This window comes from Oryza brachyantha, chromosome 7 (genome assembly GCF_000231095.2).
Source record: "Oryza brachyantha chromosome 7, ObraRS2, whole genome shotgun sequence".
NCBI classification, from domain to species: domain Eukaryota; kingdom Viridiplantae; phylum Streptophyta; class Magnoliopsida; order Poales; family Poaceae; genus Oryza; species Oryza brachyantha.
In genome coordinates this window covers 17,159,933-17,186,290 of record NC_023169.2, presented here as the reverse complement: position 1 = coordinate 17,186,290, position 26,358 = coordinate 17,159,933, and the positions used below count along the sequence as shown (strand labels likewise).

The following is a 26,358-nucleotide window of genomic DNA, read 5'->3' as shown; positions in this document are numbered from 1 at the left end:
TTAACTACCCAACAAATTCTGGATGCTAATGACTTAAGAAATTATGGTTCGAATAATGGTTTAACATTCGAGACTATGATGTATGCCGCCCGCAACAGCAAGCTTGTTCTCGACGAGTATTATGCCTATACTAGGACAGATGATGAAATTAAGTGCATCAAGTTAGGTCACTGAGCTTTATTCTAATGTGGTTACTACTTGACAGTAATAGTGCATGTTGGGATATAGATTTATTAGATATTGGGATTTGAAACTGTTCGGCCGAATAGGTGTGGTTTGTCCCTCTTTGGGTTTACATGAATGCTCTGATGCTGGGTGGAGCCTTCCTTTGACCCTCACCTCCGTCCAGTCACCAATATCATTAGTGTTGGTTAGTGCATGACAACCACGTCCCTCTATTATGTGCGCGAGACCATGAGGATGGGACACCACGAGTTATTGATGTGCTATAGGTAATGTATAATGAAGAGAGCTTTAAAAGGAACTAAACAATATAGAGACAACCAACAAACTTAAAAAAACAGAACAATTGTGGGAGGTTTTGCTTCTTTATCTCATTCATGACAAATACACGGCCTATACATGTCTATTTATAGACATAGAAACCAACGTGGGGGAGAGAAACTAAGATTTTCTTGAACCTACTAGTACAAGTTAGCCACAAGCTACTAGAAAAAAACTATAAATACATAGTAGCTAGCTATGACAACCATGCTGCTTATTTTTTTTACTTTGTTTATTCAAGATATTTTGAGGTAACACTAATATATTCTAGAAATAAATTAATTCTCAACACGGCTAACGGGCACGACCGGAGGGACCGACCGCGGCGAAGAGGTGGACGCTGGGACCGGAGTGGCCAGCGGGGAAGAACGGGACCTCGGTCCTCATGCCTCTCTAACTGGAGGATTGCTAGTTTGCACCAGGAGAAAAACCGCACCAAAAAGATCGTTTTCGTTGCGATTTCGATTGGTGAAATCGTGAAAGCATCAGAGGCACCTGCCAGGTTAACTCCACATGGCTATTAGCTTCTTCAGACAGATTGTAGATTACTGTGGTCAGTAGTTATTCAGTCGTTAATTGAGTTGCGATATCAACTCCTATATGTAGCTCGATGAAGTTGAAGGATCAACTGACAAAGAGAGACAAATGAACTGTTTGACGTACGATATCATTGATACGGCGTGAGCATCTGAAAGAGTACCAACGATTGCTAGTGATGGAGATGGAGTTGCACCTCGCCGCCGGTTACTGCGCCGCCACGGGCGTCTACCGAAGCGGCCACCCTCCGCAGTTCGCCGCCATCGCCACGCCCTCCTTCCCGGAGTACATCTTCCCGCGCCTGCTCCTCCCCGACCGCCAGGCCCGCCCGGCCTTCGTGGACGCCTCCGACGACGCCGCCGACCTCCGCGACGACCTGTCCCTTCGAGTTGCGAGCGCGCTCGCCGACCTCGGCCTCCGCCGCGGCCACGTCGCGATCCTCCTCTCGCCGAACTCGATCAGCTTTCCCCGCCCTCTCGTTCGCCGTGCTCTCCCTCGGGGCCGTGCTCTCTCTGCCGCCAACCCGCTCCTCACCCCCCGACGAGCTCGCTCGGCAAGCCGACCATGCGAAGCCTTTCCTTGCGCTCACCACCGGAGACATTCGATCCGCCGGCGTCGAGCGTCGGCCGCGACAACGCGGCGCTGCTGTTCTACTCGTCGGGGACGACGGGGAGGAGCAAGGGCGTGGTGAGCACGCACGGCAACGTGATCGCCATGGCCGCGTCGCTGGAGCGCGCGTGGGGCGGCGGGGATCAGCACGCCGACGAGGTGTACGGGTGCGTGCTGCTCATGTTCCACATGCTCGGCTTCTCGTCGTTCGTCATGGGGGCGGCGGCAAGACTGAAGGGCATGTTGCAGTATGCAGCTTCGAGTTCGGAAGCACGTTGTGTGCATGCTTAGCTTAGATTGTTTTTCAGAAATTAGTTAGTACAAATAAGAGTAGGAACTCTGTAATTTTGCCCCACGGGACTTTTGTTTTTCTTCAGTAAAAGAGGCAAGCATTCCTCTGAAAACCTCTCGCCACATTTCGCTTTCGTTTTCTCCTTGTTCTCTCATTTGCCAGATTAGCAACAGTGCCACCATCAGGAGTTTGTCCGAGGTCCTGCGAGCTCTGGGTCCGGAGCCCCTCCGTCATGCGAGGCTACCTGAACAACGAGACGGCGACGGCCCTGGCCCTGACCACCGCCGCCGGCTCCGGCTCCGGCGGCCGGCCGTGGCTGCACGGGCGACCCGTGCTACGTGGACTCGCGTGGCCTCGTCTACGTGGTCGACCGGCTGAAGGAGATGATCAAGTACAAGGGCTACCAGGTGGCTCCGGCCGAGCTGGAGGACGTCCTGGCCACCCACCCCGACGTCCACGACGCCGCCGTCGCGCCGTCAGTACACCGCCGCCGCCGGCGATCCACTTTACTCACACTCTTGCAGCTCCGGTCCATCCTCTCCTTGCTAATTAAAGTGTCGTGTTATGTGGCGTGCATGGTCGCAGGTATCCCGACGAGGACGCCGGCGAGATCCCGGTGGCATGTGTGGTCAAGAAACAAGGTAGCAGCTGTCATCTCGAGGAAGATGAACTCTTGTCTTAATTTTGTTCAGAGAAAGGTACGTTAATTAATTAGTAAAAATCAGAGAAACGACAAAGTATATGAGGGTGATTGCGTGGCTTTATGGTATATTACATGAGATTTGTTTCCCACCATTAGATGTAACTGAGCAGGATAGGTATTGTTAGACCCAGTAATCAGAAACGATTTGGTACCGTGAGGTACTGGTACGAGATACTTTTTGTTAGATCGGAGCAAATCTCAATTTACAAACAAAAAACTTATAAATAAAAATTATATACGTATTTAACGGTCTAAAAGCAAATGCTAAAAAATAAACTTCGATAAATAAAAGTTTCCCAAAATTATTTCTAAATTTAAGGTTAAAAACCAAAATTTGGTTTATAAGTATAAACATAAGCGAAAAAACAGGGTGTATATATATGGAGTGGCGTTACCATTGCATTAATTTTAGCTTTGAATGATGATCGAGGGAGCATGGATGAATAAATCATGATTAGGGCAAGTACAACAGTATAGACAATTATTATCTATTTGACACACACAACTAAATAGACAACTAAATAGACAGCTTGTATAATGACTTGTCTATTTGTTTGTCTGCAAAACATTTAATTTTTTCTTTGACACATAAATCAATATAATCAATAGTACTAGTGAATAGACGAGACGTAGCGTACAGCAGTGCTAGTGGTGTCGATTTGGTATTGGAGCACGCACCCCTGCTGTCTGTTCATGAAGAGACGCTGTAGTCGTATTTTAGATGAAGATAGTCTTTTTTACAAATTTCCTAATATACAGACGGCTTAAAGATCTACGTGCTCTTAGGTGGCTCCATACAAGAAGTTCAGAAGAGTGGTGTTCGTTGACTCCATTCCAAGGTCTCCCTCTGGCAAGATCCTCAGGCGCCAGCTCAAATGTTTACTGCACGTGTTTATCGTTGAAGCGGCGGGATAATAAAACTCCAAGGGGATTAATTCCAAGTCTTTCACCTTCGTTTCGATGATACATGTTGTACTATTGTGTTGTAGTCATATACTCTTATGTGTGTATAAATAAACAACATATTAGTTGACTATTTGAGTTGCACATTGTACTATTCTATACTACTAGTAGGCCATACTAGTGATCCAAGTATCCAAGGATGGTTCAGATCTGCTCTATTGTCCATGCTAATAAATTTCACTGTTTATGAATTATAATATTAAATAAGCATCAAAATTTAGATAATTTTTCATGCTTTATTAACAAAAGAACACGCCCTAAATAGTTTGATAAAATGCTTATAAACGAAACGTCCTACACATGATCCCATCCCGTTTCTTCGCTTCTTTTTAAGGATCGGAGCAGTCTTAGCTCTCGACCCATCCACCGAAATTTTTCGAGACCAACGACCGCCGGACATGGAGACGGAGTCGTCGCACTCGCACCTCGCCGCCGGCTACTGCGCCGCCACGGGCGTGTACCGGAGCGGCCACCCTCCGCAGTTCGCCGCCGTCACCGCGCCCTCCTTCCCTGCGTACATCTTCCCGCGCCTGCTCCTCCCCGACCGCCAGGCCCGCCCGGCCTTCGTCGATGCCTCCGACGGCGCCGCACTCTCCTTCCGCGGCCTCCACGCGCTCTCCCGCAGGATGGCGCGCGCGCTCTCCGCCCTCGGCCTCCGCCGCGGCCACGTCGCGCTCCTCCTCTCGCCGAACTCGATCAGCTTCCCCGCCCTCTCGCTCGCCGTGCTGTCCCTCGGGGCCGTGCTCTCCGCCGCCAACCCGCTCCTCACGCCCGACGAGCTCGCCCGGCAAGCCGACGACGCGAGGCCTTTCCTTGTGCTCACCACCGGCGAGCTCGCGCCCAAGCTCAGCTCCATCCCGCGCGTCGCCAAACGTGTCTTCATCGAGCAGCTCCTCGCCGACAGTGCCGCGGAGGACGACGATCACGAGGGGAGGTTTGATCCGCCGTCGTCGAGCGTCGGCCGCGACGACGCGGCGCTGCTGTTCTACTCGTCGGGGACGACGGGGAGGAGCAAGGGCGTGGTCAGCACGCACGGCAACGTGATCGCCATGGCCGCGTCGCTGGAGCGCGCGTGGGGCGGCGGGGATCAGCACGCCGACGAGGCGTACGGGTGCGTGCTGCCCATGTTCCACATGTTCGGCTTCTCGTCGTTCGTCATGGCCACGGTGGCGCTGGGCGCCACGACGGTGGTGGTCCCCGGCAGGTTCTCGGTGGAGAAGACGATGGCGGCGGTGGAGCGGTACGCGGTCACGAGGCTTCTGGCCGTGCCGCCGATGGTCGTGCAGATGACGAGGGCGGCGACCGGCGAGCCGTCGCGGCGAATGCGGCTGCGACATGTGGTGTCGTCCGGCGCGCCATTGCAGCGCGAGCACATGGCGCGCTTCCTCAGCTGCTTCCCCGGTGTCAGCCTCACTCAGGTAATTAATTTGCTACTTAATTTGTTAGTACTTTCTATACTTCACTTTGATTAATTAAACCACAACTATTGACTACACGTAATCCCCAGCTACTTAATTGCACTATTCCAAAATCATGATGAATGTGATGGTTTAACTTAGACCCTCGTTGTCCAAACGTCATATTTAATATACAAAAAATAATTTCTTATTAATCTAAAAGTAAAAATTGAAAAATAAACAATAATAAAAAACAAAATCAACTCTAAATTTAATGTTAAAAATTCAAATCTTAGCTTATAAGTATAAGTTGAAGCGAAAATAATTGAGTGTTAGTTTATGTTCATCGCTGCATAGATGCATCAGCGTTGTACTATAGTTGACCTGTGATTTTTATGATGCAAATTGCACAAGATTACTCATTGTTCCTTTTTTTTCCAAAAAAATTTGAGACGGAAACATAAATGTTATGCTCCCAAACAAAAAGTCAAAACTTGACGAATCATTTTGAGACGGAAACACATGAATCCGTCATAAAAATTCCACTTTGATGCGTTGGGAACTAATCATGTCAGAGGGAGCGTGATACGAAAAAGCCGTCGGTCGATGAGTGGAAATCATAATCAAAACAGCAATTTTATTATCCTCCGAAGATACCCACAGATATCACTGTTTTCTTTCCGGAAGGTATCCAATTTTACGTAGAGCATGATAAAAAGAAGGATGAAAAAATGTTCTAATCAAAATAATAAGTAAGAAAATATACATTGTTTTAGCCAATGTCATATTACAAATTAAATTATTGTAAAAAAAGCAATGCTAACACCAATGTTTAAATTCAGCAACAATATATATAGTGGAGAAAAAAATTACGACACTGTGATTTCTCGATGATATTATTAGAAGCTTTCTGCTTGGTCTAATTAGCTTATTTTTATGCTCGTTTCGAGCCTTGGAATTAAACAAATATTAACTTTATCAGTATTCTCTTCATTCCATATCACAAGACAAATCACAAGACACAATAGAGTGTAAAAAAAAATGAAAAAACAAAGACAAAATAACAGAAACTCTCCCCAAATCTCTTGAATCTCCTTATCCACAACCCAGCCCCCAAACTTTATTAATTAATCTATACATCGATTTAATAGTGGAGGTTTCTTCTAAATCTATCTAGGATTCCAGGTCCCCTCATTGACAGTTCTCTGACAGTTGCATCTTGCTCCAAGCAAATGTGATAAAATCTTGGGTAAGGCGATGTCTGTTCACCTCTGTGCGCTGAGCATATGATGAATGTGCCTGGTAATTGAAGTATCAAGATCAAGGTGTTGTTCTCTGCTGCTCTGAGTTTTGGGAACGCGGAAACGCCTGTAACCCTAATTCATGGTCATCTTCATGATGCTATGCGCTGACCACATAGGCTATTTAGTATTGCCTAAATTTATATAAATATTAATAAATTCAAAGATACTCCCTCCGATTTTGTTTGACACCGTTAATTTTTTATATAAATCTGACCCTTCGTCTTATTCAAAAAATCTATATAATTATTGACTATTTTATTATGATTTGATTTATTACTAAAGTAACTTTAATTACGATTTATAATTTTATATATTTGGATAAAATTTTTGAATAAGACGAATGATCAAACGTAAATAAAAAAGTCAATGGCGTAAAACAACCGAAAAGGGTATATCTAAACAATATATATCTATCAATAAATGGATCGAGATATAACAAGAACGTTTTACGACATGAAACGGAATATGCATTACTATATGAAATAGAATATCAAATGTATAAGTAAAACAAGTTACGTTGGCGTTTAAAATTATATTACTGTAAGTATTTTTATATAAAAATGTGAAACTATGTCTATTAGATATAAAATAAAATTATAATGATGTTAGCCATATAATCTGTACGGATCGTCGTACTACTATTCGAGTTACTCTAGAAACAACAGTTGCACAAGTCGAAGCAAATACCCGTATACTGCAAGTTAAAAAGTACTCACTTCGTTTGATAATATAAGATATTTGATTTTTTTCTGGTAAAGTTTGATCATTCATCTTATTAAAAACATATAAAAATATCATTTATTTTGCTTGTGACTTACTTTATTATAAAAAAACTTTAAGCATGACTTATTATTTTTTATATTTGTAACTAAATTTTTAAATGAGACGAATGGTCAAACGTCGTAAAAAAATCAAACATCTTAGGTTATGAAACGGAGATAGTAATAAATATAATATATGTGTATTAATATATATATCGTACATGCTACATGTACGTATACGTGCAGTGCTACGGGCTAACGGAGTCCACGGGCTGTGTCACCATGTCCGATCTGCCCGACGACGACCGCCGCGGCGTCGACGGGGTGGAAGCGCGCCCGTCGACGGAGATGAACGATGCCGCTGCAGCGGCGGCGGAGATAAGCAGCAACCGCGGTGCCACCGCCGTTGTCTCGATCGGGCGGCTGATGCCGGAAGTGGAGGCCAAGATCGTGGACCCGGACTCCGGCGAGGCCCTCCCGCCCCACCGCACCGGCGAGCTCTGGGTCCGGAGCCCCTCCGTCATGCGAGGCTACCTGAACAACGAGACGGCGACGGCTCTGGCCCTTACTACCGCCGCCGGCTCCGGCGGCCGGCCGTGGCTGCGTACGGGTGACCTGTGCTACGTGGACTCGCGTGGCCTCGTCTACGTGGTCGACCGGCTGAAGGAGATGATCAAGTACAAGGGCTACCAGGTGGCTCCGGCCGAGCTGGAGGACGTCCTGGCCACCCACCCCGACGTCCACGACGCCGCCGTCGCGCCGTCAGTACACCGCCACCGCCGGCGATCCACTTTACTCACACTCTTGCAGCTCCGGTCCATCCTCTCCTTGCTAATTAAAGTGTCGTGTTATGTGGTGTGCATGGTCGCAGGTATCCCGACGAGGACGCCGGCGAGATCCCGGTGGCATGTGTGGTCAAGAAACAAGGTAGCAGCTGTCATCTCGAGGAAGATGAACTCCTGTCTTTTGTTCAGAGCAAGGTATGTTGATTAATTAGTAAAAATCAGAGAAATGACAAAGCATATGGGGGTGATTGTTGACTTTATAGAATATTTGCAAACAAAAAATAATTTATGAAAAAATTATATATGTATTCTTAACGATCAAAAAATAAATGCTAAAAAAAACTTTAATAAAAAAATTCTTAAAATTAATCCTAAATTTAAGGTTAGAATTCAAATTTTGGTATGGGTGTGTGGAGTGGCATTACCATCTATCTATCTATCTATAATATATAATATAAAGACAGCCCGAAAAGGAACCTACACGTTCGCTCTGGGGGCTAGAAATTCTCACGTTAATTTGAGAAAAAAAAATATGAACCGTTAGATCATGGTGGTTCTAGATTATAACGGTGTAGATTAATCAGAGACTAGAAATTACCACGTTAATCAGAGAAAAAGAAAAAATATGAACCATTAGATTATGGTGGGTCCAGATTATAACGGTGTAGATTAATCACATAAAAAAGAGAAAATTATAGATTTCGATGGATGAGATTTATCATAACTCAGGTATCAAATAAGAGAGAAAAGAAGTCCGAGCATGCAACATTACGGAATTAGAATCCGTCTCTATCGGTGATCGTATATTTTTAACGTTTAGGATCTAATAGCACGTATAGATATATATTTATACATTAGAGTAGTAGAGCCAATAAAACAAGCTATTTTCAATTAGTATCTTTTTTTTTACTCCAACCGAGTAGAGAACAGATAAAAAGATACTAGGTGTCCAGGGCTCTAAGCCACACCAGTCAAAACCAAACGGCCCAAGCTAAACAAACCAGTAGTCGGGCATGCATGTGTAGAGTCCAAATAGCGAGAAACAATAACAGAATAAAATATAAGAAACCTGGAAATAAAATAGTGTTGATTACGATGGACATCGTTTTATTCGGATCGAATTATAAACCATCACGAATAAACTTATATAATATGCCATCTTTAGTTGGTGGAACGGTGTAGTTGGTGATAGTGAGAGTAACTGCTATTATATTGAAGATAAAGATTGAGAAAATAAGATAAAAACTATACCACAAAATTTATATTTCTTTGACTTACTGCATTATTAGTATTATTAAGAGAATACTAAAGCATCAATCATGTTTGTTTTATGCACATATGGATTACTATATTAACTAAAATATCAATTTAAATTATATTACTATGTAACATATTTTTCACAATAAAATATAAAAAGATTATTGTATTATATGAAATACTTTTATATTAATGCTAGCCGCGTAATCTGCGTGGGCCACCATGCTACTGCATTAATTTAAACTTTGAATGCTGATCGATGGAGCAAGGATGAATTAATCATGATTAGGTGGCTCCATACAAGAAGATAAGAAGAGTGGTGTTCGTTGACTCCATTCCAAGGTCTCCCTCCGGCAAGATCCTCAGGCGCCGACTCAAATGTTTACTACACGTGTTTATCCTTGAAGCAGCGGGATAATATATAAATGCCAAGGAGATTAATTCCAAGTCTTTCACCTTCGTTTCGATGATACATGTTGTACTCTCCTATATATGTAGTAATGTCAAAACAAAACACAACTATGTATAAATAAACAACGTATTATTTGTCAACTGAAGATATAATATTTGAGTTTCTTTATAATACTAGCATATTGTTTATGTCTTACAACGAGATTTTATTTAAAAATATCATTAATATCTTATTAAAGTAGAGTTAATAATAATGGTTTAATGTATAAATCTTAGTTTATTTTTTATTTAAAAATAGAAGAGAGCTTGTGATGGAATAGGTAACAGATTCACACCGCCTACCACCATCACTATTCTTTCTATAGAAAAAGTATGGAAAAAACAAATATCCAATACTATACTAGGTATAGTGTCGTACTATCCTATACTACTAGTGGGTCATAGTGTCATACTAGTGATCCAAGTATCCAATTAATGATACGGTTCAGATCTGCTCTATACTAATAAAATCACAGTATACCAAAGTACAATACACACTAATAAAGGGTATTAAAGAAAAAAGATCATGATACATATGTTACATATGTAATCGTTTAATATACAGATCCATGGAAAGCTTAACTCTTTATGAAATGATCACATCATCTAAACAATACCCATGCAAATAAAAGGTTCGATCTTTACCTATACTAGTGTAGATCATCTCCAATAGAGGATTAAATCCTAAAAATCCTGTATTGGAAGTCTTTAAAAAATAATGAGCCTAAAAATTACCTCTACTCTAATAGAAGTCTAAAATCAAGTCCTAAAAATAGTCAGTGGATTAAATCAACCAAATTAGTTAAGATAGGGTCGTTCTCCTTTTTTTTTTCTTCTTTTTTTAAACGTCGCCGCCCCTTTCCGACGTATGACGTCGCCGCCGCTGCCTGTGTACGTCGCCGCCGCCTGCTGTGCATGCCGCCCATTGCCTGTGGACGGTATTTTTTTGTTTTGTTTTTGTCGGACAGAGCATGGTTGTTGGCTTGCCATTGCCAGATGAGATCATGCATGTGTAGAATATATGACTAAACAGTATACATATGTGTGCAGTACAGTGTAAAATATTAACCTATGAACAATTAAGTATCTTTTTGAGTTAAGACATAGGATCCAGAATATTGATGATTTTCACTGGAGATGGGCAAGCAACCGGATTGCCCACCATTATTCTCTTTTGTGCTGTACATGAGCAGAGAGATAAAGATTTCAAAGATAATTATGATTCATAGGACTAATTGATTGATTTGTATGTACAGGTTCAACTCCTAAGCTCGTTCTTCAATTGATGAATGTGAGTTACCTGCTGGCTGCTATGGAGGGGTGCCGACGACATGGGATGGACGTGGCGCCGTCGGCGCCTCGCCGGCGACCTGGGGCAGAGGAGGAGGACCCGGCGACGAGCTAAGACGGGGGAGGTGCTTGCGACGACCTGGGGCAGAGGGAGCTGCGCCGGCGGAGATCTAGGGCGAAGGGATGGTGGTGAGCTGTGGCGGAGTGGTCGGCGCCGGCGGCGAGTTGCTGCGGAGGGGCAGCGCCGGCCACGAGCAGTTGCGGAGAAGGCGCGTCGGCAGAGGAGTCCGTGGAGGGAATGGCGTGGAATCGGCGTCGCGCGACGGACTCTTCAGGAGTGAAATATTTCGTGCGTCCGACTCCTCCGAACGAGATTGAGAACGCCGATTACGTCCTCATATTTAAGACTCTTTTGGGCTGTGGTTAGGACTGCAAGTATTTTAGAAACAAGATTAAGTCTCTGTTGGACATCCAATTTTAACATAGATTAAAAAAAAATCGTTTTGGAACCTTGTTTGATACATTGTTGGAGACCGTAAATATTTTTTGCTTTTGTATCTATATTTGACTCTTAATCTTATTCAAACAAATTATATAATTATTAATTATTTTGTTACGATTTGATTTATCACTAAAATAACTTTAAGTATATTTATAATTTTGTATATTTGATCAAAAATTTTGAATAGAATAAAAAATTAAAAATTAATTTAAAAGTAAACTATCGCAATTAAAAAATTCAGAAGATATATTTTGGGCCGATTTGGGCCTAACATATATGGTTGTTAGTTCTGTACTACTCTTTCGTAGACCGGTTTGGTCTGTTCAAACAAGTGATCGATCGATATGTTTACGTACTTCTACCCACGCTCTCGGATGGTGTCTATATATTTATCAAACTGCTAAACAATACGTTTTTTAAAAATGTTATTACATATCTTAGTTTTTAAAATAGATTTTTAATTTTGCAGTAGGCATTTCTTAGCTTCTTTTTAAGGATCGGAGCAGTCTTAACTCTCGATCCATCCACCGAAATTTTCCAACGACGTCCGCCGGAGATGGAGACGGAGTCGTCGCACCTCACCGCCGGCTACTGCGCCGCCACGGGCGTCTACCGGAGATGTAGGGAAAATCTACTCTAAATTTAAGTTTAAAAATTTAAATATTGGCTTATAGCATAAGTAAAAAAGGAAAAGGTGAGGTTGTATCATAATATAAAACTCTTTTATTTTAAAATTAATTATTTTTATGAATATTATTAGTCAAGTAATATCTCAAAGGCCATGTTAAGTTCTAAAAGTAGTTATGTTTTGGGATGGAGTAAGTAAAAGAAAACAAAAAAAATGTGTTGAATATAACTTATCAGAATAAGGGTCCATTCAATTTGGAGAAAAAACAAATGATTTGGATGTATAAGTATGAATTTCTATAAGTTATTCGATTTGTAGAAATTAGGTGAAATCAAAGACAATTTTCCCTACAAGTTGTAAAGAGAAATCATAGAAAGTTTACATCCAAAATATCTTGAATTTTTTTATAGATGCATGTATTTATATTTCTTCACTTGTTTCTAATTCTATCATCCTCGTCTTTTTCTCTTGTGCTTAAATTAAATTTTCAACCTTAAATTTGGAGTTGATTTTATGGTTTTTTGCCGATATTTATTTTTTAGCATTGATTTTTAGATAGTTAAGAATACATAAATAAAAGTTTTATTAATAAATTATGTTGGTTCACAAATATGCCGTTTGGTTTTTTACATGCAATAACCCCTGTGGATTAAAATTTTCCCAAACCAAATAAATCCTAAGTATGTGTGCTTGTTTTATTCTAGTATAGCATCTAAAATTTCCCCTGCTTCTCAGAACCATGCTGGCCGTTTTAACTTACTTCATCATCTGGTAGTCTAATACACTCCCTCCGTCCTTATTTTCTGTTAACTTAATTTTTAAAAGAATTACCATTCATAACTTTAACGAAATATTAAACTGATCATATGTATATTTATCCTTATGTATGTGATATCATTAGATTCATATTGTTGTATCTATTATGTTATTTTCGTAGGTATTGAGAATGTATTAATGGTTTAAATAAACCACGTATGCCTTATATTAGTATCCGTAGAGAGTATATCTAAACATGTGCAATTAATTATGAACTATGGTGTCGGAGATTTTCTGTGGATTTCGCTCGCGTGAAAAACGAGTTAAAATGTAGTAATGCATTTTGGAATGCATGAAATGTTCTTGTACTAAGATTTGTTTCGGTCCTACAAAAAGTATCTCCAGGTACCAAATCGTTTCTCAGTATTAGATCTAGCTGAGTAGGATGTGTACTATCATTTGATACCATGAGATATTGGTATCTTGAGATATTTTTTGTTAGATCGAAGCAAATCTCTCTTGTACTACTGTACCACCAGTAGTTAGTCTAGAAACAAAAGCTTCATAGGTCAGATAAAAGTACTCGTACAGGTTGAAAATATTTGGAGTTAGCGAGGACTAATCATAATGGGTTAGGACATGAACAAAATGGAAGTCACTCCATCCAGTGGTTCTAAGCCCAAAAAGGTAGTTCATCGTGCCACTAGCTTTTCGATGTAATTCTTTCGTATTTTTTTTATTTAACTCAGTTGGTTTTTATGTTTATGTTTATCACTCATCTTATTTAAAAAATATATAATTTGTTAATTATTTTGTTATAATTTGATCATTACCAAACTGCGTGTATTTTAAAAGAAATGTGGATAATCTATTTTAAATACAAGTAGCGTTTTAGTTAAAATCATTAAATTATTAATTGTGTGGTAGTACGGGTGGTGCAGTGTCTGCACAATTTTCATGTCCTCGGCATTTCTGTGGTGTATGAGTATAGTACGTTAAATCAATCATGAGTACTCCATGACATACTCCCTCCGTGTGGTCATAAATATGCGCAATGTCCGGATAATACATTAATACTTAGTCAACTTTATAAAATTTTGATTAATAAAAGTTTTAAGATACTTCAAAAACATAATAATTGCCTCGGCAGATTTGACTTAAATGTACTTTCATTGTCTCACAAGCTTAGTAAACTTCATAAATTTATTGTGATATAAAAGTTATGATCCAAGTCATGTTAAAAAAAATCAAATTTATATGTCTTTTGTTTAGAGAAAGTATATAATATCAAAGCTTTTGCCATCAATATGTCTTTTGTTTCTCGGGATGAAGGGTCCCTGGCAGATTGACTGGGTTACACCAGAACTTTTGAAAAGAACATTATCATCAATATGTTTTTGCCATTACTTGACGTCGATAGCAATTTTTTGAAATTTGCACTTGTTGATGGCAAGATATCGAGATCAAACGTCATCATTGGTATTTTTTAGAATTTCTTATATACTATATTTTGAAATAATATCAAACCCTTCGTACTGAGAAACAGTTAGTAGAAGAGCAAAATATGGAACAATCGACGTGTCTCATTAGTACTTCCTCCGTTCTAAAAGTATTTACATGACATTCAATATGTCTGATAATTTTAAAGTCAATTAAATGTTTAGAAAGAAAATCTAATCAATTCAAAATTAAAATTTTGACTACTAAAAGTGACATTTAAATTTTTGCCACTCTTACAAATGGCACATAACATATTTGCCATCCGCTGTCTATGACATGTAAGTCCTCATAAGTCTCTGACATATGGGTTCAGCGACAAATATGTTAGCACCATTTGTAAGAGTGGTAAAAAGTTAACTATTTCCTACTAAAATGACTAAGAAAGAATCTTTTGACGTCTTCTTGGTTTATGCTAAATACCCTATCAATGCTTATTCTAGAACGTGGGTAGCATAATGGGTTTGTTCGACAAGTATTAATTAAAGGGGTGAAAATATGGATTTATGAAAGTAAAAGTGTAAAGAAATGATTTTCTTAGAACAAAATTAGAACCGTCTAAATCATCTTGTTTCGGGACAAAGAGGCATGCGATGAATTACCGCCATATACATGTATGCGTGCAGTGTTACGGGCTAACGGAATCGACGGGCAACATCACCATGTGCGATCTGCCCGCCGCCGACGACGACCACCGCCGCGTCGACGGGGTGGAAGCGCCGCCGCCGTCGACGGAGACGACCGCCGCCGCTGCAGCGGCGGCCGAGAGAACTAGCAGCAACCGCGGTTCCACCGTTGTGACGATCGGGCGGCTGATGCCAGACACGGAGGCCAAGATCGTGGACCCGGACTCCGGCGAGCCCCTCCCGCCCCACCGCACCGGCGAGCTCTGGGTCCGGAGCCCCTCCGTCATGCGAGGCTACCTGAACAACGAGACGGCGACGGCCCTGGCCCTTACTACGGCCGCCGGCTCCGGCGGCCGGCCGTGGCTGCGTACGGGTGACCTGTGCTACGTGGACTCGCGTGGCCTCGTCTACGTGGTCGACCGGCTGAAGGAGATGATCAAGTACAAGGGCTACCAGGTGGCTCCGGCCGAGCTGGAGGACGTCCTGGCCACCCACCCCACGTCCACGACGCCGCCGTCGCGCCGTCAGTACACCGCCGGCGGCCAGCGCCGGCGCCGGCCATCCTCTTACTCACACTCGGCAGCTCGGCTTGCATGGCTAACTGGATGCACGACATATGGTGGTGTTGCAGGTATCCCGACATGGACGCCGGCGAGATCCCGGTGGCATACGTGGTCAAGAAACAAGGCAGCACTCACCTTCAGGAAGATCAAATCATGTCATTTGTGCAGAGCAAGGTAGTGCTCCCTCCGTCCGTAAATATTTTGACGTCGTTGACTTTTTTATATATGTTAGATCATTTATTTTATTCAATTTTTTTTAAATACGTAAAGCTAATATATGTATAAAAGTATACTTAACCATAAATAAAATAATATAAAAATAATTAATAATTATGTAAACTTTTTAAATAAGATGAATGGTTAAACGTGCATAAAAAAGTCAATAGCGTCAAACATTTAGGGACGGAGGTAGCATAATTTAGTATAACAGCTAGGGGAGCGAAAAAAACTAAATGACGTATTTGTGAAGAAAAAATAATTTATGAATGGAATTTTTATATATTTATTTTCAGTGGACTAAAAATGAAGGCTGAAAAATAAACTGTAGTGGAAAACCCCAAAGCAAACTCCAATTTCAAGATTGAAATTTTTAATTTTAATTTATAAACATAAGTAGAAACAAATAGATGGGTTGAAAATCTATGATTAATCCATACATGATATATATATATAGGTGGCGCCATACAAGAAGATCAGAAAAGTTGTGTTCGTCGAGGCCATCCCAAGGTCCCCTTCAGGCAAGATCCTCAAGCGACAGCTGAAATGCTTACTGCAGGAGTCTATCTTGCATCGAAGCAGGATGTAAACCGTGCGAGTTAAATGATCGAATGATCGACCACAGGAATAAACACCATGGATTTACCAAAGCTTCGATCACATTTCATTTCGGATATATATATATATATACACACACGCACGCACGCACGCACACACACTAGTTTAAAGCACGTGCTTAGAAAATATAGTGCAATACTATCTAAAATAAATAAGAACAGGTACAATAGCAGGCTATAAACCATCTGTAAATATATTTTAAAGAGTTAAGAGAAGAGAGAGAAGAGTAGTGAGCTATTAATTTATAGCTAACTGTAGCATGGGCTCTAAGACACTGTGTGTATATGATATATGGGACCATTTATTAATGTTTTGTAGGTAACTATTTGTATGAATTGATTATTAGATTGACTATAGATAAATTGGAGCTAGTAATTGACTATACTATTGAACTTGCTCTAAAAGTATAATTTTCATGAAATGTGTTGCCCAACCTTACTTGATTTTATGTGTAGCCATTGTCTTGGCGCTGATTGTTTCTTAATGTTAAGGAGTTTAAGGGGTCACAATTGAGAGTATGGGGTGGAAGGCGCAGGCGCTCGACCCCTTCTAGTTCTTCATGAACCCCAGCCCCGGCTACGTGGCCGGTCACCTTCCTCAGCAAGCTCGATCCCCGGCGAGCTCACCTGCAACGGCGAGGTGGCCAACTACATCCAGAGGCTCATCGCCCTCCACGTACGCTCTCCTACGATCGAGTGCACCAGCTTCGATCACCGGCCAGGAAGGACAAGTACAGGGCGCTCGCCGGCAACGATGGCACCGTCCGTCGTGTCCAAGCCCAACACCGACAAGAAGGCGGCCATGGCCACCATGGCCGGGCTGCTAATTACTTAGTATCTTGCTTAATTAAATGCTAATAGTCGACAGGCTAACCGCGCCTCTGTTCTTTGACTCCGGTGCGTGTTGATTTGGCGCGTGCACGTGTTGTGCTTGTGAATTCGGTCGTGTAAACGACTTAATGTTTTTTTTTTCATAGAGTAATCGGCTTAATTTTGTCTCGATGCAAACGTTAGTAAGCAACCAGCAGGGTCCATGTGTAAGAAAAAAAAATACCAGTCTAGTTACTTATATGTAAGTAGTTCAGTATAACTGTTAATTATTCTTCACTATAACTGTTATTCTTTGTGGAGAGTAAACGTCAATGCAAACATTATTAAGCAACCATGATCGATGTATAAGAAAAAGAATACTCTACAAACTATTTATCTTGTGGAGGGTAAACGACTTAATTATGTCTCAACGCAAACATTAGCTAGTAAGCATCTATGCAGAAGAAAAAAAAATTACAAATCTAGTTACTGATATCTATTCCTAATTTCCAAGTATTGCTGTAAGCATATAGAGCTGGTATTTGTATTGGCCTAAACCTATCTTGTCTTCCTATCTCTGCAGCGTCCGTGTGAGATTGATTAAGCCGGATAATCTAAATCACGTCTCTGCCCTGATCTTGGCCGAGCCCATGTCGTACGCGTTCAGGCTGGTGACTTTGACGTCCGACTCGCCGTTGTTGAACACGAAGAGGCGCGCCTTGTCGCCGACGGCCATGGTCGGGTACACCCTCGACAGGATCGCCGTCTTGCCGTGGCCACCAAAACTCTCCACCACCGAGTGATCGATCTGCATCACGCGCACGGTTAAACATCATAGGGATGAATCAACCCGCGAGAAGATTGACTTTTTTTAAAACTTGAGATACATTTTTTTACCTCAAATTACTTTTCAAGAATAATAAAAAGACCAAGATGTTCATGTGGCGTACCAGAGTTCGTAGGGGAATCTTGCCGGTCTCGGCGATGTCGACGTCGACGAAGCCGGCGAATGTTGGCTTGTAGAGGTGCTCGGCGTAGGATGACCTGGAGGGGTCGGTGCACATGAGGACAACGTGCTTGTTGCCGCCGCCATCGGTGTCGCGCTTGAACACACTGAAGAACACAGCCGTCCTTTCCTTGAGCTCGTCGGAGGCCAGCACCCACAGGCCGAACGGGCCGACGCCGCCCTTGGCGTCTGCGCCGCGCGCCGCGCACACCGTCTGCGCGTCGGCGCCGCGCCACGCCGGGTTGAACGGCTCGGCCTTGTCCACGTCCATCACCTGGAACGACGCCTCGACGTCGGCCTGCGCCGGCGTGGCGAGCCCGGTCACCTCGAAGTAGCTCCCGCCGCCCCTGACGAGCGTGTCCGTGATGTTGACGTGGTTGCCGCGGAGGGACTCGATCTCCGCGACCGGCCACTGCAGGAGCTGCTTGCCGTTGGGCGCGAGCCAGATCTTCCTCGGGATCGCCTGCACGCCGGCCCAGCTCTTGAGGACATCGGCGGCGGTGGAGTCAGACTCATTGGCCCACCCCCACAGCACGCGGCGATGCTTCGCCGGGTCGAGGAACGTCTTGGACGCGTAGAAGTTCCCGTAGTCGTAGCGGAGTCCATCGTTGCCGTCGGCGAGCGCCGCGTCCGGCACGTATGTGTCAGAGGCGTGGTCGTACTCCCCGAACGTGTAGTACTCGAACCGCGTGAGATCGAGGCTGACCTTGAGGACATGCTTCGTACCGCCGCCGTCGCCGACGGAGTAGGTGACGGGGTAGAAGTCCGGGCACTCCCACATGCCAGTGTCGCCGGAGTGCAGCGCGCGGCGCGCGGGCGCCCAGTGCTTGAAGTCGCGGCTACGGTACAGCGCGGCGAAGCCACGGTGGTTGTCCTTGGTGCCGATCACCAGCCGCCACACGCCGTCGGGGCCCTGCCACGCCGTCGTCGGGTCGCGGAAGGCGGTGGCGTTGACGCCGGCGTCGGGGGCGATGACGGGGTTGTAGTCCGGCTTGACCCACTCCCGGAGGTAAGGGTCGGTGAGGTCCTTGGGGTAGGCCACGTTCTGCACCTGCCGGCCATCCGCATCGATCCCGGTGTACATGATGACCGGCGTGCCGTCCGGCAGGACGGTGGCGGAGCCCGACCAGCAGCCGTTCTCGTCGAACGGCCCCGTCGGGTAGATCGCCGGATCGAGCAACACCCAGTTGACGAGATCCGTCGACACGGCGTGCGCCCACACGATGTTGCCCCACACCGCTGCCTTGGGGTTGTACTGGTAGAACAGGTGATACACACCATTGTGGTACATCACTCCGTTAGGATCTACATGTACAAAAGTTCAGTTCAATCGAGAAAATTAATCAGCTCATTTGGAGGTAGGGGCAGAGCTAGGCCTGTTCGTTGGGGTCGGACGGCCTGATAAAATTTCTAAAATCTCTACTAAAGCACTATTTTGAGTCTGTTTGGAGGCAATGTGTCGTCGCTTACCGTTGATCCAGTGTCTAGGTGGCTGAAAGTGGAAGCCGGTGCGAAGTGTGTCGTCAACGTGGTCGGCTTCGAGAGGCTGCAGGTCGGCGAAGGCATGGTGAGACGCCTCCACCGCGGCCAGCGAGGGAGCCAGCACCAACGCTGCAAGGAGGAGGGTGACGGACATCCATGATGACCGAACCGCCGCCATGACGACCAATCGCTCGGGTGTATGTGGTGTCGTAGTTGATGATATTTATAAGGTACAGTTCAATCGGAATCTTAGTGGAAAACTCTCGGCAGCAGACCGATTCGATGTCCACACTGTTTGAGATAATAGATGCTTACGGTTGAGATAATATAGTTCAATAAAAACTTTAGAGATAAAAGATAAAATCCTACAGAAATACGTTAGAATTATAAAGTGCTAGGAAAAAGAGTCCCCACGTTCTCTCATAAGCCAGAAATTCCGAGATTAATCGAAAGAAAATAAGAGAAAAAAAAAGACTGTATTCACGTGCGAATATCGTAATTGGATATGCTGAATTATTTTTTCAGCTATGGATCAACGTACAAATATAGAATTAGTATTGTATTCGGAGTAGTGTGAAGATATGGTGCGTACAATTGTTTTCCGAGTTGAACACAATCTATCTGTTTATCTCCCTATCTATTATAATATATATTCGCTCTCAACGCTAGAAATTATAACGTTAATTGAAGGCTAGAAATCTACACCGTTAGTTTATGATATATCTAGATCACACGGTCTAAATTTAAGGCTAGAAATTGACACGTTAATCGAAGAAAAAACCTACACCGTTAGATCACGATATATCAAAATCGTACGGTCTAAATTTAAGACTAGAAATTACCACGTTAATTAAAGAAAAAATCTACACCATAAGATCATGATATATCTAGATCATACGGTCTACATTTAAGGATAGAAATTGTAGGATCGAAACCGAGTTAAACACTCCTACTAGAGAGGGGTGAATGGTAGGTAGAACCAAAAACCCAAAAATCTTTTAGCGGAAATAAAAGATTACCTCTGATTGTGTCGCTCCTATGTCAACAATCTGGTTACGCCGCTCCTGAGATTAACTTGATCACGTCGCTATTGTGCCGCCGATCAGATCGTCGGGATGCAGAAAAATACCGACAGATAAAAAGCAGAAGACGTATATCGAACGCTCTTGTACACCAACAATACTTCTTTCAAAACTCTCTAATTCTAAATCTCAAAAAAATACAACAAAATCATACCTCTCGATATCTATTTATATCGAAAAATCTATCTCTAAATAAGAATAGGATCCAAAAAGGGAGACTATAGCACGGTATCCCGTGCGCACGGGCAGATTACTGAAACTTAAAAAGCACATCCCCGCACACGTCTCCTCTAGACCGCATCCCCCCACGGCGTCGGTCTGCTGCTGTCTTTTGGCTTTTGTCTGCTGCGCGTGGAAAGGAGGAGAGTAAGAGCAGCAGCAAACAGGAACGTTTTCTACTCTCTTTGTCAGATCTTACTACACTATATATTATTAATTTTTTTATAGAGAGTGAACAACTCGAGGCAGGGAATGAAACAATATGCCTCATACATGTCTATACAAGTACTTGATATATTTGTTTCTGTAGGCCACATGTCTATAGCTATCAATAGCTACTACTAGATAACATTGTTAGGTCTTTTCACATATATTTTTCATACTGACATGTCTGTGTTTGGTCTTTTCACATATATTTTTCATACTGACATGTCCGTGTTAGGTCTTTTCACTTATATTTTTCATACTGACATATCTGGGATCGATGTCTAAAAAAGTAGTACTATGTTCACAGTTGGAAACCTTCTCTAAGTGAAACAAGGATGTGAACTGTAGCAAGGATGTGTTACCACTTAGTATCGCCAGGTACCATGTGATACCAGATAATACCATCAGGTATCATCCGGTATAAAGTTTAGTATCAGTAGTTACTTTGTGGTATCACATCGTACCAGAAGGTATCACCTAATTCCAGCATGTATACACATGTTATAATTTTTACACTGGACGATACCATATTGATGCTTGTTGATACCACTTAGTATCGCCAGGTATCATATGATACCAGATGATACCATGTATCACATCATACCGGAAGGTATCACCTAATTCCAGCATGTATTCACATGTTATAATTTTTACACTAGACGATACCATATTGATACTTGTTGATACCACTTAGTATCGTCAGGTATCATATGATACTAGATGATACCATCAGGTATCATCCAGTATAAAGTTTGGTATTAGTAGTTACTTTGTGGTATCACCTCATACCGGAAGGTATCACCTAATTTCAGCATGTATATACATGTTATAATTTTCACACTGGATGATACTATATTGATATTTATTGATAATTTATAAATTAGATGACTATAGAAAACGCGGGTGGAGATTAGCACCAATATGCGGGGTAGTACAGAGGAGCGACGACGAGCAGCGTGGAGTAGCAGCGCGGCGCGGGTACATGGAGGCAACGCCAACGGAGCAAATGTACGGGGGAGAGCATCGGAGTGATAAAGCGCAGACTGCATGGTACGTGGTAAGAAAATCTTCGTTTAACCGTTCCGTCCGTACCGTAGTTTTTCAGGGATCCAAAATACATACTAGCCGGTCGAAATTGGTATCGGACTCCCGCCTCTCACGCTCGCAGCCACACGACAGCATCCGAACCGAACTCCCGCACAAATACGGCCGGGAGAGCAACCAAATCCATCGAACCGCGCCCGTACGGCGTACGGCATGCTGCGCACATACGAGTTCATGCGTGCTACAGTACGTCCGAGTACTGTAGTATGTTCGTACTGTGGCACTCTGTTTTTTTTTCTTTTTCCTTTATATCTTCTTCCATCAATCTCCAATTTTCCTCGTAATTTTTTCTCGTAATTTTTTCGATGCTTTCACATATAATATGCAACGTCCGTTACGATTTCATCCTACACGGTGTTCCTTTACCATGTGTCACCTCGTATTCAACATCGTCACCCGACATCTTCGATCGTCTTGATCTTAGCTGCTCCCTGAGCCTAGTCACGGTCATGCCGCCGTTGACCGATATTGATCTCCAAGGATCACAACTCTAGTCCAACTATGTCACATGACACCCTGATCATACAGATCTCAGTTCCTTCCTGAACCCTAGTTACAGTCCTCGCCATCGACCACAGTTGATCTCAAGTCACCTGCACATATAGAGACAAACCAACTGTTTCCGCGCACAGATATCGCAACCTGATCCACATACACACACCGACACCAACACTATAACTGTTTTTAAACCAAAATTTTATCAATTTACAAGTCAATTATTCATCGTAAAATAAAGATTATGACTAGGTTTTTACGATCTCCCCTGATGTACAGCCATACAATTTCTCCATATAAATATATTCATGACGCGGCACAACGGGAAGCTCCCATCCTCCTCCGCCGCCCTGCATGGCTGCATCCATCCACGTACATCAACGCCGCAATTTTACAATTTTACATCCAGTTCGGTATTATAAAGATGCTTGTGCACTCCGTGAGTTCGATGGTGACATGGACTGATCGATCATCCCCTACCTGGCTACCTCGTGTCGCACGAATGGAAGGTGGCGGAGTGGCCGCGGGGGCCGGAGGAAGAAGCAGTCCCTCCGCGTGTCGATAGCAGAGGTGCCGGCGCCCCTCGCCGCCGCCGTCTTCCCCGTCGCCGTCGTGCGACACGGAGTTGTACGACGACCCCAAGCTCTCACTGTCTTCCTCTTTGCTCTCCGACGGCAGCGCAGCGAGGCTCTCGTACACCGCATGCGTGCGTCGTTGCTGTCTCCGTTGCTGCCGCCGGACGTGGTGTGAGCCGCCACCCTCCGGCGCCTGGCACGACGGCATCACCAGTGCCGCCATCCGCCCATCCGCACCCCTAGTGTTGCCGCCGCCAACCACGCCCTAGCTCGTCTGTCGCCGCTTGCCCACCGCCCCAGCACGGGAGAGAAGCAGAGATTTAGAGAAGAGAGGAGAGGAAGAGAAAGGACGAAAATAAGGGGTTAAAAAAAATTAAAAACCTGATATGTGGAACCCACTAGACGCTATAGCAGCAAAATCAGTTTAAGAAAAGTTAATATTGTCGAGTGATCTTTTTTAACGGATTATGCGAGTTTAGGGATACATATTTCTAATATTTCGGTTAAGGGATGAAAAACAGACTCGGTGCTAAGTTTAGGTACCTTTGACGGACTATTTCCCCCGAGTAATTTTACAGTCCAACAAAAAGTGACAAAAAGTACCTCGAGGTACCGATACCTCATGATACCAAATCGTTTCTGATCGTTGAATCTAACAGCACATATAGATACAATGGTAAGAAATAATTTGATACCTCGAGATACCGGTAACTCGAAGTACTTTTTATTAGATCGGAGCAAATCTCTTTTCCCCCACCAGTCTGATGGCCTAGCCCATTTCATCTCCAAGCCACCTGTTGCTCGATTCGTTTGTTCGTTCAGGTTTTGCAACTAGTCAATTATTGTTAGAATTTTAATTTTTTTTTCTGCTACTTCACCAAATAGATAGATCTGTAGTTCTGTAGCTACTTGGTTATACTAGTGAGCTCCTCTGTTTTGGAGAAGGGTGTACTCAAACTTTTAAAATTTTAACTATTAATAATTTTTAAAATGATTTATTAATAATTTTAAAATATTTAGTTTGAAAACAATAGTATAGTATGTGAAGGCAAGTCATAAAGAGTTTTTTTAATAAAGATAACATTTTTTTATTTTTAATAGAAAATCACAATTAAATATAGATTTAGAATATCCTACCCTTGTTCAAAACAATGCAAATTATCACACTGAAGGGAGTACCCTTTGTTGTCACAAGTGGAGGAAGAACCAAGAGGCCAAAAATTGGAAAAGTTTATTCGACATCTCTAATGGATACAAATACAATTCCGTCAGGACCAATACAACATTTGCCCCAGATCGATCAGCTGGAAAATATATCAAATTAAGCAACGAAAAATGACGAAACGACCATGCATATGAGCTAGCTTAATTAATTCTGATGAGTCGTGGAGAAACAAATCTGAAAATCGTAGATGAAGCATGCATGCGAGCTGAACTCTCTGAAGATCAGTTGACGATCCTGCACATCCTCCTGATCTCGCCATTGGCGGCGGTCTTGACCTCGATACCGCCCAACTTCACCATCGCCCTTGCGAAGCTCCTCTCCCACTTCCCGCGGGCGAACGCCGCCACCTTGGCCGCCGTCGGCGGCGACGACAGCAGCGCGGCGTCGGAGTCGAACAGCACGTTCTTGGCGAGCACGTTCTTGTAGTACTGGTTGTCCATGGCGTCGGGCGTCACGACGTCCTGCACCACCGTCGGGTCGTTGGTGAAGTTTGGGTTGGCCGGGCACTTGGCCCGCAGCACGGTGGCGAGCGCCGGGTTCATGTCGGACGGCGGCGAGAGGCGGTCGGTGAAGGAGGAGCAGTGGGAGCGGCCGATGGTGTGGGCGCCGGAGAGCACGACGAGGTCGTCGACGTCGAGGCCCTTGGCCTGGAAGCTGCCGACGAGCTGCGTGAGGTTGAAGAAGGGGGGCGGCAGGAAGGCGAGCGTCTCGTTGGCGAGGGAGACGCGGCCGTCGAACCGCCCCGCCGGGATCTTGTACCGGATCCGGTGGCCGCTGAGGAAGAAGGAGGCGTCGCGCGCGGCGAAGGCGATGATGTCGGCGCAGGAGACGACGCCGGGGCAGACCTTCTCGACCGCCGACTTGGCCGCGTCGATCACCTCGAAGCCGCGGAGGCTGGGGAAGTTGGGCGGCCCGAGCTTCTCCGGCTGCGGGTTCGCCGGCGTCGGGTCGAGCAGCACGGACGCGTCACACCCCTGCAACCAACCACGTACATCACATCACATCTCCATCAGCATGCGTGCATGGAGATCGCCATGAACGACCAACCAAACAAAGACGCCATGATCTTGCACCTGGACGAAGCAGTCGTGGAAGAACATGCGGACGATGCCGGCGCCGACGCCGGGGTTCTGCCGGACGGCCTTCCCGACGACGTCCCTGACGACGTACTCCGCCGGCGGGCACTTCCGGTGGTAGTACCCAACCCTCAGCCGCCCCTGGCACGTCGCCACCATTACCAGCACGCACGCCACCCATATCGCAACCCTAGCCGCCATGATCAGTTCTAACCTCACCTACCTACTCGATCACCTCCACTTCACTACAGCTCTATCGATCGATCAGAAGGTGTCGCTGTCTGAATATGTCTAGCTCACCGCCGCACGTCCATTTATAGTGCAAACTATTCCAGAATTCCAGATCGATCGATCAGAGCTAGCTACTGGGAAGAAATGGTAACCGGTAGTAACTATAGCCAATCTTTCTGTTTCTGCTTATGCTTATAAGCTTAAAAAATTGAATTTATAACCTTAAATTTAAAATAGATTTTAAGATTTTCTTTATCATAGTTTGTATTAGTTTCAGTCTCTACTTTTGGATCACTCGAAATACATATATAAATGTTTTATTTATAAATTATTTTTCATTTACAAATATATCATTTGGCTTTTCCACTGAAAAAAGCTAAAAAAAACCACCCCCTTACACATGCAACAACAGCTCAGCCAGCATGCGATGCTCGCTGACTTTGGATGATGAGAAGAGAATTAAATTAAATTAAATTATGGAGAGAAACCGGGAGAGATGTCGATTCGCATGTGGAGTGTGGGCTTGATTTCAAGCTCGATTTGAACACCCAACGAAGCAGATTGGACGGATATGCTTTTCTTTATGCTG

General features: G+C 43.9%; 3 protein-coding genes and 1 pseudogene across 3 annotated transcripts; 2 read left to right on the top strand and 2 right to left on the bottom strand.

The window, feature by feature from the left end:
* Positions 1-1,219: 1,219 nt before the first annotated feature.
* LOC121055009 lies at positions 1,220-3,716 on the top strand (annotated as a pseudogene).
* Positions 3,717-4,006: 290 nt separating this feature from the next.
* On the top strand, positions 4,007-16,229 carry LOC102706489 (putative 4-coumarate--CoA ligase-like 8). The gene is made up of 4 exons (XM_040526338.1): positions 4,007-5,026; positions 7,317-7,831; positions 15,493-15,598; positions 16,098-16,229. The coding sequence occupies exons 1-4, from the start codon at positions 4,007-4,009 to the stop codon at positions 16,227-16,229; spliced, it is 1,773 nt and encodes a 590-aa protein (XP_040382272.1).
* A 1,214-nt stretch (positions 16,230-17,443) lies between these two features.
* Positions 17,444-19,733, bottom strand: LOC102706307 (beta-fructofuranosidase, insoluble isoenzyme 3-like). Its single transcript, XM_040526251.1, has 3 exons — positions 19,544-19,733; positions 18,018-19,378; positions 17,444-17,875 (listed from the first exon to the last, which is right to left on the bottom strand). Exons 1-3 carry the CDS (start codon positions 19,731-19,733, stop codon positions 17,687-17,689), a joined length of 1,740 nt encoding a protein of 579 aa, XP_040382185.1. The 3' UTR covers positions 17,444-17,686.
* A 4,911-nt stretch (positions 19,734-24,644) lies between these two features.
* Positions 24,645-25,739, bottom strand: LOC102706210 (peroxidase 2-like). The gene is made up of 2 exons (XM_006657957.2): positions 25,536-25,739; positions 24,645-25,436 (listed from the first exon to the last, which is right to left on the bottom strand). The coding sequence occupies exons 1-2, from the start codon at positions 25,737-25,739 to the stop codon at positions 24,684-24,686; spliced, it is 957 nt and encodes a 318-aa protein (XP_006658020.2). The 3' UTR covers positions 24,645-24,683.
* Between the last annotated feature and the right edge of the window lie 619 nt (positions 25,740-26,358).